The 16,307-nt window shown below is 33.6% G+C and overlaps 1 protein-coding gene across 2 annotated transcripts in view; it reads right to left on the reverse strand.

The window, feature by feature from the left end:
• KIFAP3 (kinesin associated protein 3) overlaps positions 1 to 16,307 on the reverse strand; it is a 165,755-nt gene that overhangs the window by 134,328 nt on the left and 15,120 nt on the right. For both annotated transcript variants that reach the window (XM_004425053.2, XM_087437843.1), the window contains exons 2-5: positions 14,032 to 14,163; positions 8,846 to 9,000; positions 6,120 to 6,175; positions 5,421 to 5,562 (exon numbers count right to left, since the gene is read on the reverse strand). In XM_004425053.2, the coding sequence (XP_004425110.1) occupies positions 5,421 to 5,562; positions 6,120 to 6,175; positions 8,846 to 9,000; positions 14,032 to 14,163 (485 nt within the window). The remainder of the gene's footprint in view (positions 1 to 5,420; positions 5,563 to 6,119; positions 6,176 to 8,845; positions 9,001 to 14,031; positions 14,164 to 16,307) is intronic.

Raw genomic sequence — 16,307 nt, forward strand, 5'->3', positions numbered from 1 at the left:
GGTGGCGCAAGCGGTTAAGTGCGCACACTCCACTGCAGCGGCCCGGGTTCGCCAGTTCGGATCCCAGGTGCCCACCAAGGCACTGCTTGTTAAGCCATGCTGTGGCAGCATCCCATATAAAGTAAAGGAAGATGGGCATGGATGTTAGCCCAGGGCCAGTCTTCCTCAGCAAAAAAGAGGAGGATTGGCATTGGATGTTAGCTCAGGGCTGGTCTTCCTCACAAAAAAAAAAAAGCTGCTATAACTCCTTGATCCATTGGTTGGATCGAAGAGGTTGTGTTTGGATGGAGAAACACTACTTTGATATTGGGATGAAGATCACCAATAAAAGGAGGATGTCTGGGAGCATTATCAACAATAAGCAAAATATTGAAAGGTATGTTATTCTCCAAATAGTACTTCTCCATTTCACTGGCACTGCAACTCAGGAGGGCATCTTGGAAGAGCAGCTGGGTCATACTCACCACTCCACTCCACATTATGTAATGAATAACGATTCTTAAATTGTTTAAACCACCCACAGCTAGTAGTAAATTTAACAACATAGTTGGGTCTAGCCTTTTCTTTCAAAATCACAAACAAATCTTTTGCTTTGGCCATGACCATCTTAGTGCTAAGAGGGAAACACTTCTGTGTCTGGTCTTCAATCCAGGTCATTAGAAGTTTCTCCATGTCTGATATAGGTCCTTCTCAAATTTTTTGTTAGTCTCATTGCCTTCAATGAAGCAGATCCTTTAACAGCTTCCATTACTTTGTTCTTGTTCTTCAAGATCATAGCTATGGTGGAATGGGACATACCTTCAGCGAGCAATAACCATAACTGATTTTCCACCTTTGCAGTCCTCAAGCACTTTTCATTTCCAGGTCAGTCACTTGGCATGGTCTATTACTGGCAACATTATCTTGGATTTTGTATACTTAGGGGCCATGTTAAACAAAATAACATGGGATTAAATCAAGCACAAAAGGAAATGATGCAATCAAGATATATGGTAAACATGAGCTATATGAGGCTGCTGCCAGAGCAACATGGCATACTGTTTTACAGTAAACTTTTTTTCCTAAGTAAAAAGTATACTCTAAAATAACAATAAAAAGTATAGTATAGTATAGTATATACATAAACCAGTAACTGGCAGCACAGCTTTGTTGACACCAGCATCACCCAAACACGTGAGTAACACGCTGTGCTATGACATTACAATGTCACTAGGCAATAGGAATTTTTCCACTCCATTGTGATCTCAAGGGACCACCATTGTATAGGTGGTCTGTCATTGACTGAAATGCCATTACGTGGTACATGACTGTACTTGACCTGACTCAGAGCTTACTCTGTACAAACAGCGTTATTCTCAGGGCATTTGTTGAAAACTGCTGGTGGCAACATTACAGCTGTGTGTGGCAATGTTGTCAGTTGGAGTGACAAAAACACTTTAAAAGGAAAAACTGGGAAATGATATATTCACAGGGTCTTCGAAAAGCTCCACCACGGGACTCTAGAAGCCCATGTACATGTGCAGGAAGGTGTACATGCCAGGGAAAGACCAGAGAAGGACCTAATCTCTCATCTCTGGCTATTCTTAAGGCAATGAACAAGCAGGAAGTACAGGCTAAGGCTTGTAAACTACCTGCTTGAGCCCTGAGAACATACTCCAACATACACACACACACAGAGTCCCTCAGCAAAGGCTGGGACTCTTAGTGCCAGGCATTTAAGAAAATCTCTATCCAAACATTAGCTACCATTAAACTAACAGAGCAGGGACTTCAGGGGCTGAAGAAAATACACCAACTTTACAGAATTAATCCAGGAAACTCATTAAACAAACAAACTGCAAAAATAACAAGCCCTGGAAGGATTGGGAATCTGATTTCCAGAGTTGCCACAATATTATTTCAACAACAACAACAAATACAAGATACACAAAGAAACAGGACAGTATGTCCCATAATCAGGAAATACAGCAGTGAATAGAAATTGACCATGAGGAAGTTCAGACATTGAACTTATGAGACTTAAATCAGCTATTGTAAATATGTCTCACCAAACAAAGAATACCAATAAAGAGACACAAATTATGAAAAATAAACCAAATGGAAATTCTGGAGTTGCAAAGTACAATATCTGAAGTGAAAAATTTATTAGAAATCTTAACAGCATATGTGACGTAGAAAAGAATAAACAAATACAAAGGCAGGTCAATTAAGATTATCCAGTTTGAGGAACAAAAAGAAAAAAGAATAAAAAATACACAGAGCCTCAAAGATCTATGGGACACCAACCCATACTAACAGAAACATAATGGGAGTCCCAAGAGGAGAGGACAAAAAGGAGCTAAATGATTATTTAACAAAATAATGGCTAAAAACTTCCCAAATTTGATGAAAAACATTAATCTGCACATTCAAAAAGCCCCACAAACTTGAAGTGAGATTAACTCAAAGATATCAACACCTAAATACATCATAATCAAACTGGCAAAAACCAAAGGCAAAGAAAATGTTGAGAGCAGCAAGAGAAAAGCAACTCAATATGTACACAAGATCCTCAATAAGATTAACAGCTGATTTCACATCAGAAACCATGGACACATGAAGGCAGTGTGATGACATTCAAAATGCTAAAAGAAAAAGACTGTCAACCAAGAATTCTATATCCAGCAAAACTATCCTTCAAACACCAAGGAAAAATTAAGTCATCCCTAGGTAAATAAAACCTAGAGAATTTGTTGAAAGTAGAACTTCCCTATTAGAAATACGAAACAGAGTCCTTCATGCTGAAATGAAAGGACACTAGAGAGTAACTTAAATCCACACAAAGAAATAAAGAGCACCAGTAAAGGTAACTATATAGATAAATATAAAAGACAGTATAAACATATTTCTGATTGTACTCTTTTCTTCTATCTGGTTAAAAATATACATACATCAATAATTATATTACTGTGCTAATGAGCTGATAACATATAAAGATATAATATGTGTGACTATAATAGTACAAAGGAGTGGGGAGGGAATAGAAGTATATTGGAACAGAGTTTTTGTATACTGTTAAAATTAAGTTAGTATTAATTTGAACTAATTATTTTAATTTAAGATGGTAACTATAATCCCAGGATAACCACTAAGAAAATAATTCAGGAAAACATAGTAGAAGAACAACAAGAGGATTAAAATGGTACACTAGAAAGTATCTATTTAATATAAAAGAAAGCGGTAATAGAAAAATAGCAGAACAAAAAAGATAACACACAGAAAACAAATGCAAAATGTCAGGTAACAATGCTACTTTATGAGTAATTACATTAATCATAAATAGACTAAACACTCCAACCAAAAGGCAGAAATTGGCAGAATCGATTGGAAAAAAAAAAAAAAAAACATGATCAGGGTGGCCCCGTGGCATAGTGTTTAAGTTCAGCACATTCTGCTTTGGCGGCCCAGGTTCGTGGGTTCGGATCCTGGGCACAGACCTACACCACTCATCAGCCACACTGTGGTGGTGATCCACATATAAAGTAGAGGAGGAATGGCACAGATGTTAGCTCAGGGCTAATCTTCCTCAAGCAAAAAGCGAGGAGGACTGGCAACAGATGCTAGCTCAGGGCTAATCTTCCTCAGCAAAAATCAACAACAACAACAACCACAAAACATGATCCAACTATCTGCTTTCTATGACAGAACACTTTTGATTCAAAGACACAAATAAGATGAAAGTAAAAGGATGGAAACAGATATGTCATGCAAAAAAAAGACAAGTAATAGATTGAGAAAAACTATTTCTAAGTACATAAAAAAAGAATATAAATATACTGTATATAAATTTATGTACTAATTTATATATATAAAAGAAAAAGGAAATATATTTATATGTAAATATACACATATTCATATATATATATATAAATACTTAATATATGAATACAAACTGCACAAGGTAGAAATTCCAAAAGTCTAGTGACATGAGAAAAAGATCAAATTCATTAGAAATCAGGCAAATGCAACTTAAAACAAAGAGATACTGTTTATTACCAACAATACAAGGGCAAAAATTATAAAGTTTGGTAGCTTTCACATTCTGTTGGTATGGGGATAGAGTGGCACAAGCATTTGGGAGGGAAATTCAGCAATATCCCTTAAGACATCATGACCTGTATTTCCGTATGACCTTTGTTTCTGTGTACACACCTTAAAGAACCCCTTGCTTGTGTATATAAGAAGATATGTACAAAGATGTTCACTGAAACAATATTCTCTACTGAAAAATCTGGAAACAACCTAATGACGATCAATGGAGGAATGGCTAAAGAATATGTATAATTTCATAAAATACAATAATAAAAAGTAGTTTAAAATTAGTTACATTTTATGTATATATATGCACATAATTTAAAAACATCACTGCATGGAGGAAAAAAATTACTAAGTAAAAAGTATGATATAATTACTATAAAATTCATATAAGGCAATATTCTATATTTTAATATAGGAAGAAAATCTATACACATATACATGTAAAAGTATGAAAAAGATCTGGAAGAATGCATTCCAAACTCATAACAGATTATAGAGTAATGGTCAAAGGGGGTTTTATCTGTAATATTCTAATTCTTTTAAAACAATATATTAATATATGAGTTGTACAATTTTAAAAATACTTAAAATGTACAAATTTCCTAATTGGAATATTGGTAATGTCCTAAGACTCTCTGGACAGTTCTCTGGATATATTTACCAAGCTACAAAGTATTGGTGTGCTTTATGCAGCCTCCATAAAATGAGCTGGACAACAGACAAAAAGGTATTCTTTCTCATGTAATGGAAATCAGATAATAATGACATCTTCCATATTTTATTTCTGGCAAAAGTATAATCAGAAAACTATGCATTTAAAATAATTCTTTAGTGGTATTCTTTAATAGGTTTTAAGAGCATTATATCTCCTTTTTATTACTTAGCACTTCTAATAAAAGGAAAGCAAATACCTGGCATCAAATTCAATCTAAATGAAATTATAAAGATTAATGTCTTTTGCTGTATTCCTGAAAGAAAACTAATATTGGAACTCTAACTAATTTAATAAAAGCAGATACGCATGTGTGCAAATGTCAAAAGTTTGATATTGTATACTAGTTGAAAGAATAAAAAAGTCTTTTGGAGTAGAAGAAAGAAAAGATACAGTACCATTAATTTTCCTTGTTTAAATTAAATGATTTCTGAATTCTCCCGAGAATATTTAAATGTTATACTCCCATGTTAAGAAATTTGAATAAGAAAGAAGCTAATAAAGAGCTAAGAAATAGGTGCATTCCTAAGCTTGGTATAAATAATTTTAGCTTACTCCTCTATTATAATAAATTTAAAAATCATGTTTCACAATAATTTTTCTATTTTTAATATTTAGAGATATAAGTCACCATTCAATAGTAGTTCTTCCAAGTTATCAGGATTTCGAGCAAGCTGTAGGATCAAAGCAGAACCCCGAACCTTGTCAGAAATATCTTCATATAATAACTCAATGTATTCATCCATGTCATTAATGTTAGCGACTTCATCAATCTAAAATAAAGGAAGAGGAAAGAAGTACTCCAAAAGAAGAACAATGCTCAACAGAGCCACTGTCAAAGGAATGATATTTTGTGATCAATATATTGCACTTTATAATAATAGACAAGTTTTCAAAGGACTCATGGTAGCCATGAGAGGGAAGTTAGACCTTTGGGTGCTAGGACTCAATTCGAAAGCAGTTATAAACCATATGATAAAATGAGATGTATACAAACTATAAAAATGGTCTATCAATAGAAAGTATCTTAAATGTAATGCAAAATAATCTGTATCTACTAAAACAGACTAAACAATATTTCAAAACTTATTGCAATAAGAATATTTAAAACATTTCACAACTTATTTACCATGATAAATAATTTCTGAAAAACACACCCCAACAACTTTTGCCTTTACCAATTAAATACTAATTTTCTACCTTTTCCAAGTACTTCTAAGTTCAATAATTTTTAAAATTCCACATCTGTTTAAGTTGATTGTATGAATTATTGATGGTAAAAGGCAACATCTTACAATCAGTTCTCTGTTAGATCAGAATACAGTCTTACCTCCATTCCTTCAAAAGGAGGTGGATCTTTAGGCTTGCTTGATTTTTCTTTTTTTTCTGTAAAAAGAAATAATTTTTAATGAGGAGAACTAGGTTTTTAGGGTTTCTGGGTAATTTTTATTTTCAGCAGCTGAGTTTAATTTTAGCTAAGCTGGGAATCTTAAAACTGAATAGTTTATGAAATAATCTTTTTTCCAACGTATAAAAAATGCTCATGTATAATCCATCTGTTCTAATGAGTTATCAAGGGGGATATCAAGGAGGGTATAAATGAGTAAAATCTATAAATAATCCCCAAGTTATATTAGGTAGCCATTTTAACTTGCTCCTTGGTTAACTTTTGGGTACGTAAATAGCCAGACCTGAGAACAAGGAGCAAAATAGCTTATTTTAATTTTTCTCTCTTTCCCTTGCTAATTTACATTTAAGGTGGGAACAGGAAAATTGATAAGGCAAAGAAAAATGAATGAGTTGAGTACATAATAGAGAAACTAAAATGAAAATTAACAAAGGAAAAGGAAAAGAAACTACCTGGGTAAAGTTAAAAGCTAAAATAAAGAATAGCTGCTAATTGATTTTTTTTAACAATTAAAATTAGGATCATAAATTAAAAGGCAAATATTTAATGTCTGTGTTAATTTAATCCTCACCTCTTCTCAAATAAATTAAAGAGCTATCCACAGGTGCTGAACACAACTTTGAGCCATTCGTTTTACTGAATTATTTGATTCACAGCAGAATTTCATTTTCTGACAAAAATATTATCAAAAATCCTTCACTGATCTGGGTCAAAAACCTAAGCAATGCATATACCTCAAAATAAGTTCGAGTAGTATCAAAACTTTGATTCTATAATTAACAAATATGTTTTGCATATAATAGGAATTAGCCCTGACTGTTTTCAGAGGACTGTAGCCATTTTAGATAAGGTTATGCTTTCTCAATAGCTAGATTTTGTCTCAAACAGATAATTGACTATGACAATGCTTTTAATTAAGCAAAGAAAAAAACACTTAAGGTGAAAATCACATAATCAAATAAGTATTTTTGTTTTGTTTCAATCACTTTTAGGGCAAGATTTCTGACTTTGAAATAGTGAATATCAAGTAAAAAAGTTAAGAAAAATGGAATACTTTTTAAAAATAAGTATATATTTACTATAACACAGCATTTCATATACGTCTTCAAATGTTAATATCTATTTAGAGAAACATATCGATTTTAATTAATTTATCCATGTATGATGACATGAAAATTTCCTCATATTACTTTAATTTCTAAGGAAGAAGGTGAGAAGACTGATTTATCCTGAAGCCTCAGTGAAAGGGTTTTCATTAGTTTAAAGATATTTCCTTAAAGTGCCTTTGGAATTATATTAATATGACATTAGGAAAGATCAAATTTAACTATATTGTACAATCTGATATAAGTACACGCACATCCTAAAAGAGTACAAGATTTACTTTGCTCACTTTGAACTTATTTAACTTACTGAATATGTTATCTCTCATCATTTATAGACATCTTAAAAAGAATATTTTATCATAAAATATTTAATAGTAATTCTTCTTGATAATATTTTCCTTATAGCACTTACTAGTAATTAACAAGTATACACTGAGTGCCAACTATGGAGCTGGAAGCAATGAAGTTCAAAATGCTTATTTTTGCTTTTAAATAAATTCACAGATATTCAATTCATTCAACAAATATATATTGATCCTATAATGTGTGTTAGATACTATATTCAGCACTAACTAATAAAAGTATACATTAGGCACAAGGCATTTTATTTGCTGTGGATGGAGAGAGAAGACTGATTAATTTGAAAATCAAAGTCCAAATATATTTTCTCTTTCATTTTTGTCTACTTAGTACAATCAAAACTTAAGCATTTATAAGTTATTTCAAGGGCACCATATTTAAAGACTCACGCATGGTCAAAGAAAGATATATAAACTTAATAAGTACTATGAAATAGTACTTATTAACTATAGGTTATAATATATATTATAACATATATATTAAGTTATAATATATATTATTAATCATCCATTCAACAATCTGAGTTGACTTTCCATTTAAATGCCTATATTTTTATTTTGTTTCATTTTTGGTTTAGATTATTTGAAAATGTCTTCTATAAATAATCAGTCGCTTAGCTCTACTATTTCAATGGCTTGGTTCTTTTATGAGGGAATCAAAGACAGAAGAAGGCAACAATAGAGACATTGAGGAAGGAAAATGTAATATTTTCCTAAGAAAGATTCATAAAACATATCCTTAGGATAGACTACAGCATATGACATATATTTTAAAATTTAAATATTTTAACATTTAAACACTTAAGAATTAAATTCAAATTATAAATTAAATGTCAATAGGAAATTTAGAAAATATAAATCTCGTTGGGGTAGAGAAAATAAGTTCTCTGCCCCAAATTCTCTTTTATTATTCTAGAATCAATATGACAAATATTTTCTTTTTTATTTCTTATTTGAGTGTATTTGTATATACACACAATATGAAATAGAAACAGATCATTTTGTGTGGAAGCATCTAATATAAAAGTCTGATGTAGGAAATTATTATGTTTATTTATTCTTTCATTCATTTACTTATTCATAGCACTGGCAAAAAAAATCCCAGGATTCAAATATCGAAAGCACAAACTATAGTCAAACAACTCTGGTTTTGCATTAAAAAGTCAGGAATTCTTCTACTTACCTTTTCCTGACGATGAATCACGGCGGTTCTGTAGATAGTACAATAGCTGTTCTACCTCATTTAGTTTTGAGGGATGAATGAGTTTACATTCTTCAACCACCTTCCGTGCCAGGGAAGTTATATCTGTGTTGGCATTGAGACTCTTAAGACGAATGCTGCAAGCATATCAGAATGTTCCAACTCAGGTATTATTAAAGTAAGTGATAACTTAAACAATACTTCTTTTATTTATTTATTTTTTTGGTGAGGAAGATTAGCCCTGAGCTAACCTCTGTTGCCAATCCTCCTCTTTTTCCTGAGGAAGACTGGCCCTGAGCTAACATCTGTGCCCATCTTCCTCTGTTTTATATGTGGGACGCCTGTCACAGCATGACCTGGTAAGTGGTGCATAGGTCCACACCTGAGATCCGAACCTGCAAACCCCGGGCCACTGAAGCAGAGCACACGAACTTAACCACTACGCCACTGGGCTGACTCCAATAATAATTTTTTTTAATTAAATAATTTATAAAGTTTTTAAATGTACCTGACATAGACTCATTTAGCAAAATATAGTAAAGTATTAGATATAATTAGGCTTAGAAAAATGCAAAGCAATGATTTTCTTTAAGCTGGACAAATGAGATAACAAAGGGAACACAAAATCGACGTCTGACTCTTCTAGGAGGGACAGCATACTCAAAGATCTTGTTTTAAAACAATCTTTCTGATGTAATATATGTAAAGTCTTTAGTCACTATTGGATGTGAGAATCTATAATGCCAAAAATGAATCATTTCCTTGACCATACTCACAATCATTTATTTTTTTTCAGTTAGGGACAAGACACAATATTAATATTTTTGGATTCTGTTTTTCTGGTGGAAATTATATAGAAGGCAGAAGAAAAAAAAGCAAGACACATTTTAAGATCTATATGAGAAATTCTGGGGAACAAAGGAATACATTTTATACTTAGTACATTAAAAAAATAATAAACCAGGGGCTGGCCCGGTGGCGCAAGCGGTTAAGTGCGTGCGCTCCACTGCAGCGGCCCGGGGTTCGCCGGTTCGGATCCTGGGCATGCACCGACGCACCGCTTATCAGGCCATGCTGTGGCAGTGTCCCATATAAAGTGGAGGAAGATGGGCATGGATGTTAGCCCAGAGCCAGTCTTCCTCAGCAAAAAGAGGAGGATGGGCAGATGTTAGCTCAGGGCTGATCTTCCTCACCAAAAGAAAAAAATAATAATAATAATAAACCAGCTTCTCCCTCCTTTTTAATTTAGTCCAGGAGATTCACTGGAAGGTCAATAAGAAAACGTTGTTCAGAATCTGGAAACAATTGCCAATTTACGTGGATTCATGGCACCAGGGAGAGCTCTGAAGACATAAAATTAGGTTCAGAGTGAAGACTCAAACTGGTGGTAAAAGACTCTTTCAAGCAGATGCTCTCATGCAAAGCTTAGCTTCAAAAAGAGAAACATAAGAAAGTAGCCACTGTGCAGAATTATTTCTTGGTGAAGATGGCTAATTTCTGGAGAGACATCAAGGTATTAGAGGCAGAGAGACAGAGATCTCAGAAAAATGTCCTGTATTCAGCATCTGTGAAATCATTATTCAGATGTAGATGATCTCTCCTGAAATAAGTCCAATAGAATGATTTAGATATTATTCCCAGCTATATAGTCACCCCCAAATTTGGTCCTCTTGGGATTCTACAAGCTACTTAATATCCTTTAATAAATTCCTTTTATGCTTAAATTTGCTAGAGTGGCTTCTAACATTTGCAACAAGAACCCTAGCAATACTTTGTCCCTCTATTTTAATTTTTCTTTAATCAATTTGGTTGTTCTTGTTCCTACCTTTAAGTCTTTTAAACTGTTAATTATATTTTTGTGTAATTTTAGCTGCACATCAGAGGGCAGAGATAGAAAGGAGAGTCCATTCAGAGAAAAACTCTCAAAAGACCTCCCCACCTTTAAGGAACTGGGAAATCCTGAGAGTTTCCATAAATCTGATTGAGAAGAGGCACAATAGAAACTCTATAAACAGATATTTTTAAAATTTCTTACTAGTCTTTTTTTTAGAGCAGTTTTAGGTTTACGGAAAAATTGCATAGAAAGTAGAGTTCCCATACATATACTCCCATTACATCCCCCCCCATACAGTTTCTTCTACTATTACCATCTTGCATTAGTGTGGTACCTTTGTTACAACTGATGAACCAACATTGATACATTATTATTAACTGAAGTCCACAGTTTACACTAGGGTTCATTCTTTGTATTGTATAGTTATACGGGCTTTGACAAATGTACAATGTCATGTATCCACCATTATAGTATAATACAGAATAGTTTTACCACCCCAAAAATGCCCTGTGCTCCACCTATTCTCCCCTGTCCGATGCCCTGAACCCCTGACAACCCCTAATCTTTTTACTTTAGTTTTTCCTTTTCTAGAATGTCATATAGTTGGAATCACACAGTATGTAGTTTTACCAGTCTGGCTTCTTTCACTTAGTAATATGCATTTAAGTTCCTCCGTGTCTTTTCATAGCTTGATAGTTGATTTCTTTTTAGTGCTGAATAATACTTGATTGTATGGATGCATCACAGTTTGTTGATCCATTTGCCTACTGAAGGGTATCTTTGTTGCTTCCAATTGTTGCCAATTATAAATAAAGCTGCTATAAACATTCATGTGCAGGTTTTTGTGTAGGCATAAGTTTTCAATTCATTTGGGTTAATATTTAGGAGCACAATTGCTGGATCATATGGTAAGCCTATGTTTAGCTTTGTAAGAAACTGCCAAACTGTCTTCCAAAATGGCCAAACCATTTTATATTCCCACCAGCAACGAATAAGTTCCTGTTGCTCTACATCCTCACCAGCATTTGGTGCTGTCAGTGTTTGGATTTTACCCACTCTAATAGGTCTGTAGTGCTATCTCTATTTAATAATGCAGATTCTTCTATCTTTTTTTAGATCTATTTTTGTACCAACATATATATTAGCAATCTGATTCATCTTTCTTTCCATCCAAGGTAACAGACAGATTTTCTTCTTCTAGTGTGTAGGTCTCTCTCCTAAAGCCTTCTCTTATAAAAGACAAAGAAAAAATAGGTAGCACTAGAATTTTTAGAAAATGTTGGCTATATGTTTACTGATTATTCCTATAATCAAAAAATAGAATCTTCATTAGGGAGTCCATGCCCATTGAGAACATGAACAACTCACAAGAAAAACACCCATATTATTTTTAGACTATAACTGTCAGTTTCTCATAAAGAAATCTTCAGAAAACCGGGACTCTGCTGAGGATGGGCTTATACATTCCTTTGCCCAATAAGAGAGAATGAAATACAAGTCTTCTGGACCTGGGCCGTAGCAGTGACTACCCTAATTTAATGACAGTTTCACTTCATATCTATCTCAATCTATATGCATGTCTCCCTCAAAATCCTCACCCCCAGCTGCCACCATTGATAAAACCTCTTGAACTACCAACAAACCATATGCTCCTTTTGGTGCCACAATATGATTCCTCTTCAAATCTTGTGCAGCCAGGGTTGAGTATCACAAGGTTGAGGTACTCAGGCTTTTCCCTTCCTGATCTTTAAATGCACTTACTCTAGCCACAGTTGGTAGTAACTCTTTCCAGGTGGCTGACTCTCTAGTGAACGTATCCCTTGTCTAGAAAGCCTGCAGATTTTCAAACAATAACAACATTCTCTTATTCTAGTTGACTAAGGCTACTGACTGCATTCTTAAGAACTAAAAACTAAATTTCTCTCATGAAATGTGGATGTATGAGGTTCTAAAGGCAGACTCTGATCTGTTAGCTTTTCTTTGGAAGTCAAATTAATAAGATCTCAAGAGATTTTCACATGTTCTCAAAGTGTACAAATCTCAGGCAGCAATCACAAATACACAAATGGAAGAAAGGAAGTGTGAGAAAACACAAAAAGTATGAGCATGTGAGTTAGAACCTGCAGTGTGGGTATGTGTGTATGCATGTGTATTCCTCTTCAATCTAATGGATTATCCAAGGACTCAGTTATTTTTAATGAATTATCCGTGTAACTTAGTCTCCTTCTAACCCAAATAAAAAGACAGATTAGGGATCTTAATAAGACACTAGGCAGCTTCTCTTTTCAGGTTGCTATACACCAAAGTTTATCAATTGCAGCACTATTCAAATTTCAGGCCAAATAATTGTCTTTGTAGGTGGCTATCTTGTGCATTGTAGGACGTTTAGCAGCACCCTGGCCTCTATCTGCTAGATGCCACTAGCACTCCTCCACTTATGACAACCAAACATGTCTCCAGGCAGTGCCAGATGTACCCTGGGGGAAAAATTGCAACTGGTTGAGAACCACTGCTATATATTTAAAATACAGTGCTTTTCAGTGTGCTAAATACTATCACATGCACTCCCAGGGGCTGGAATATACTTAATACTACCAAAACACACTAAAATTCTTTTTAACTAGTTCCCAAATCAAAACTTTTTATGGGGGGAAGAAGGTTGGGAGAGAACACTAGGTGATCCCAGACCTTCTCTACTTCCACAAAACTATGGAAAGAAGGCAAGATCCTCACCAGCACAACTGCAGACTAGTGAAAAAGGCCAGTTCCCAAGGGGTCTTGAAAGTATTACAAAAGCAAGAAGGAAATTAGGAGATCTAAGCTCAATTCATTGAGTCAGAAAACGCTTGTCTTATTACTAACATTTTTCAGAGGGCTAGATTTTTAACAGACGAATTCAAGGTACATGTCCCCTCTGGGAATTATGGAAGTCATACCACTTTCTGCAATTCTAGGGAAGAAAGAAGAACACAGGATCCCCTAAAATACAAATTTCCTAAATTAAGCTAAAAAGTCTCAGATAAATATATCTTTTATAATCGATTTCACAAGTAGTAGTAGTTTATATTCTATTATATCCATTTACTAAATGGGATAAATCAGAATAAGTATTTTTCAGCAGGTTCCCATTATGCTTACATAAACATGATTTTCCCTGGAATAAATATACTCCATATTTACAGTTTAAAAACGTCTTTACTTCACCAGGATGAAGTATGTTTAGAAGAATGCCATAATCATTTATCATCTATGCAGATTAAAATGACATCAGATTTCTATAAAGTTTGTATAAGGTTTACTATTTTCAAAATATGCACAAATGAAGAAAACTTACATTTTTTGGCATTCCTTTCGTTCTCCCAACATGGGATCCCCCATTTCTCCAAGAATGGTAGCTTCCACTTCATATTGAACAATGAGTGCTTTTTCTGATGGATGAACATCAATATTTCCTCCTTTAACTTTCCTATAATATAAAATAAAAACCGGCATTGCTAGATTAAAAACTCACAAAATGTCCACAGTTTTTATTTAGTTTCTAGTTCCAAAAACATGTGGGCTGGATTAACATATGGATTTAAATCAGATTTACTCTTGACTTGGGGAAAAAATAACTCTTTTTCTCCAACTCTGTAAACTCTGTACTATACCTATAATTCTTGGTCTTGCAGAAAGTACCTTTATGAACAGCTCCACCTGGGAAAAAATACAATTACCCAAAGAATCATGCATAAAAGCAAGTGAATGAAACAAACAATTAAGGTGATTTTGGAAAGAATAACCTCAACCAAAAGTCAGCAATTCAAAATCAAAGACAGCTGCCCCAAAATTTATATTACCAAAAAAAAAAAAAAAAAAACCTGTCCAACAATTAGCCCATTAATTGTATCATAGAATGACATAAAAAAATTAAACTGCAACATTTATTATGTATCATCTTACATAACTGTATAAATTACAGCATTACTACCTAAATCATTCTTCAAATCACACTCAAATTACATAACAAAAAAGCATTTGCAGGTTATGTTCTATAGTCACATATCTCAAATTACAGTGTCATTAGTAGTTTCCATAGAAAGTTGTATATACTTTGTGCCCAAGCCCCTAAAGTAATAGAATAAATTTTTAACTGTAAACCAGTTTAAAAGTAAATCAATGATGAATTAATCACTACTTTCACTTGGCCACTTTGGAAGGTGATAAAATGAGTTGTATTAGAAGAGATTAAGCAATGGAAACAAGCAAAATTTCCCATTGTAGTCACAGCTGGCTAGTCGGGTCTTTTAGCCTGATGTTAACTAACAGAAACATGACAACATCTTAAATTAACTCCAATAATCAGAAACTCAAAGCTTTTCCTTCAGTTAGGAATAATTGGCTCATTATGTATATTTTCCATGTAAATTTTTAATGATTTTTTCACCAGAATTCTTTATGAAAAGAAGGGTAATGACCTGAAATCTGCATTAGAATGATGATTAAGAGTCAAGTGTAGTAAATATAGGGTAGGAAATCAAATATACCAATGCTAGAGTCTAGGTACGTCAGCAACTAAACTGACAGTAAGATGTATGGAACAAAGCTTGTAAGGAATGAGAGCAGTTAGAAACAAGGCAGGCCAGTAAAAATTAGGGAATTAGGAAACTGGACATATACACATATATTAAAAAAGATGGTGCAGATTCCAAAGGTAAGATAAATGGATACAACTTCAGGTTAGCAGTCAAAAGCTAGAGAAATCACAGGAATCAAAAGAATAAGCAAGGAAAGCTAAAAAACATGTTAATATAGCACTACAGAAACTATCTGAATTATAAAGCAAAGCAGTTATTTGCTTCCTGATGAGATGGAGAGCAATCCCAGTACTGAGCTTCTTATATAGAAGGGGGTAACTGTATCCAATTAAGTGAAGAAAATTGTAAAGATAAAATATAAGTGCAGATCCTAAGAGTAGCTTCCTACTACCACTTTCAAAATGGGTCTTCCACATATTAACAGCTGAGAGAAAAGCATAATTGTTGTCCTCTGGTCTGATATATTGCCTTTCTCCAAAGAAATCAAATAGTTTAAAGAACCTCACCATTCCTTTTTAGTTTTTGTTTGCTTTTTTTGTGTATGTGTGTTTTAAAGGAGTACGTTAATTAAACTTTTTTTATTTCTTTACCACTAAAGCAATTTATGTTTATTGTAGGAAAAATATAACACAGAAATTAGCAAAGAGAAAAAATAAACTCAAAAACCTAGAAGAACAAATTGTTACCATTTTAGCACATACACATCCAGATATTTTTCTATCTATATATAAATAATATACAACCAGAGAGTGGCAGCTCTGGAATTTCTTTATAGAACAGGCTTACGGATAGCAATCTGATAGGGTTGAAATTATATTTGAATAGCATGTTACATAAGATTGACACAAGTATTAATTGCTTATATCAATGTAGGGGCTGATGGAGATTATGGGATGGGTAAACCCCTCCTCCATTCCCCTTGGTACTGCCACTGAATATATAAAATACACATATACAAACTAAGTCCATATTATACATACTGTGTAGTAACATACTTTTAAAACTTTCTATATAGTGACCTTATTTTATTTAT

This window comes from Ceratotherium simum, chromosome 2 (genome assembly GCF_057802395.1).
Source record: "Ceratotherium simum simum isolate JZ-2026a chromosome 2, ASM5780239v1, whole genome shotgun sequence".
In the NCBI taxonomy this organism is placed as follows: Eukaryota; Metazoa; Chordata; class Mammalia; order Perissodactyla; family Rhinocerotidae; genus Ceratotherium; species Ceratotherium simum.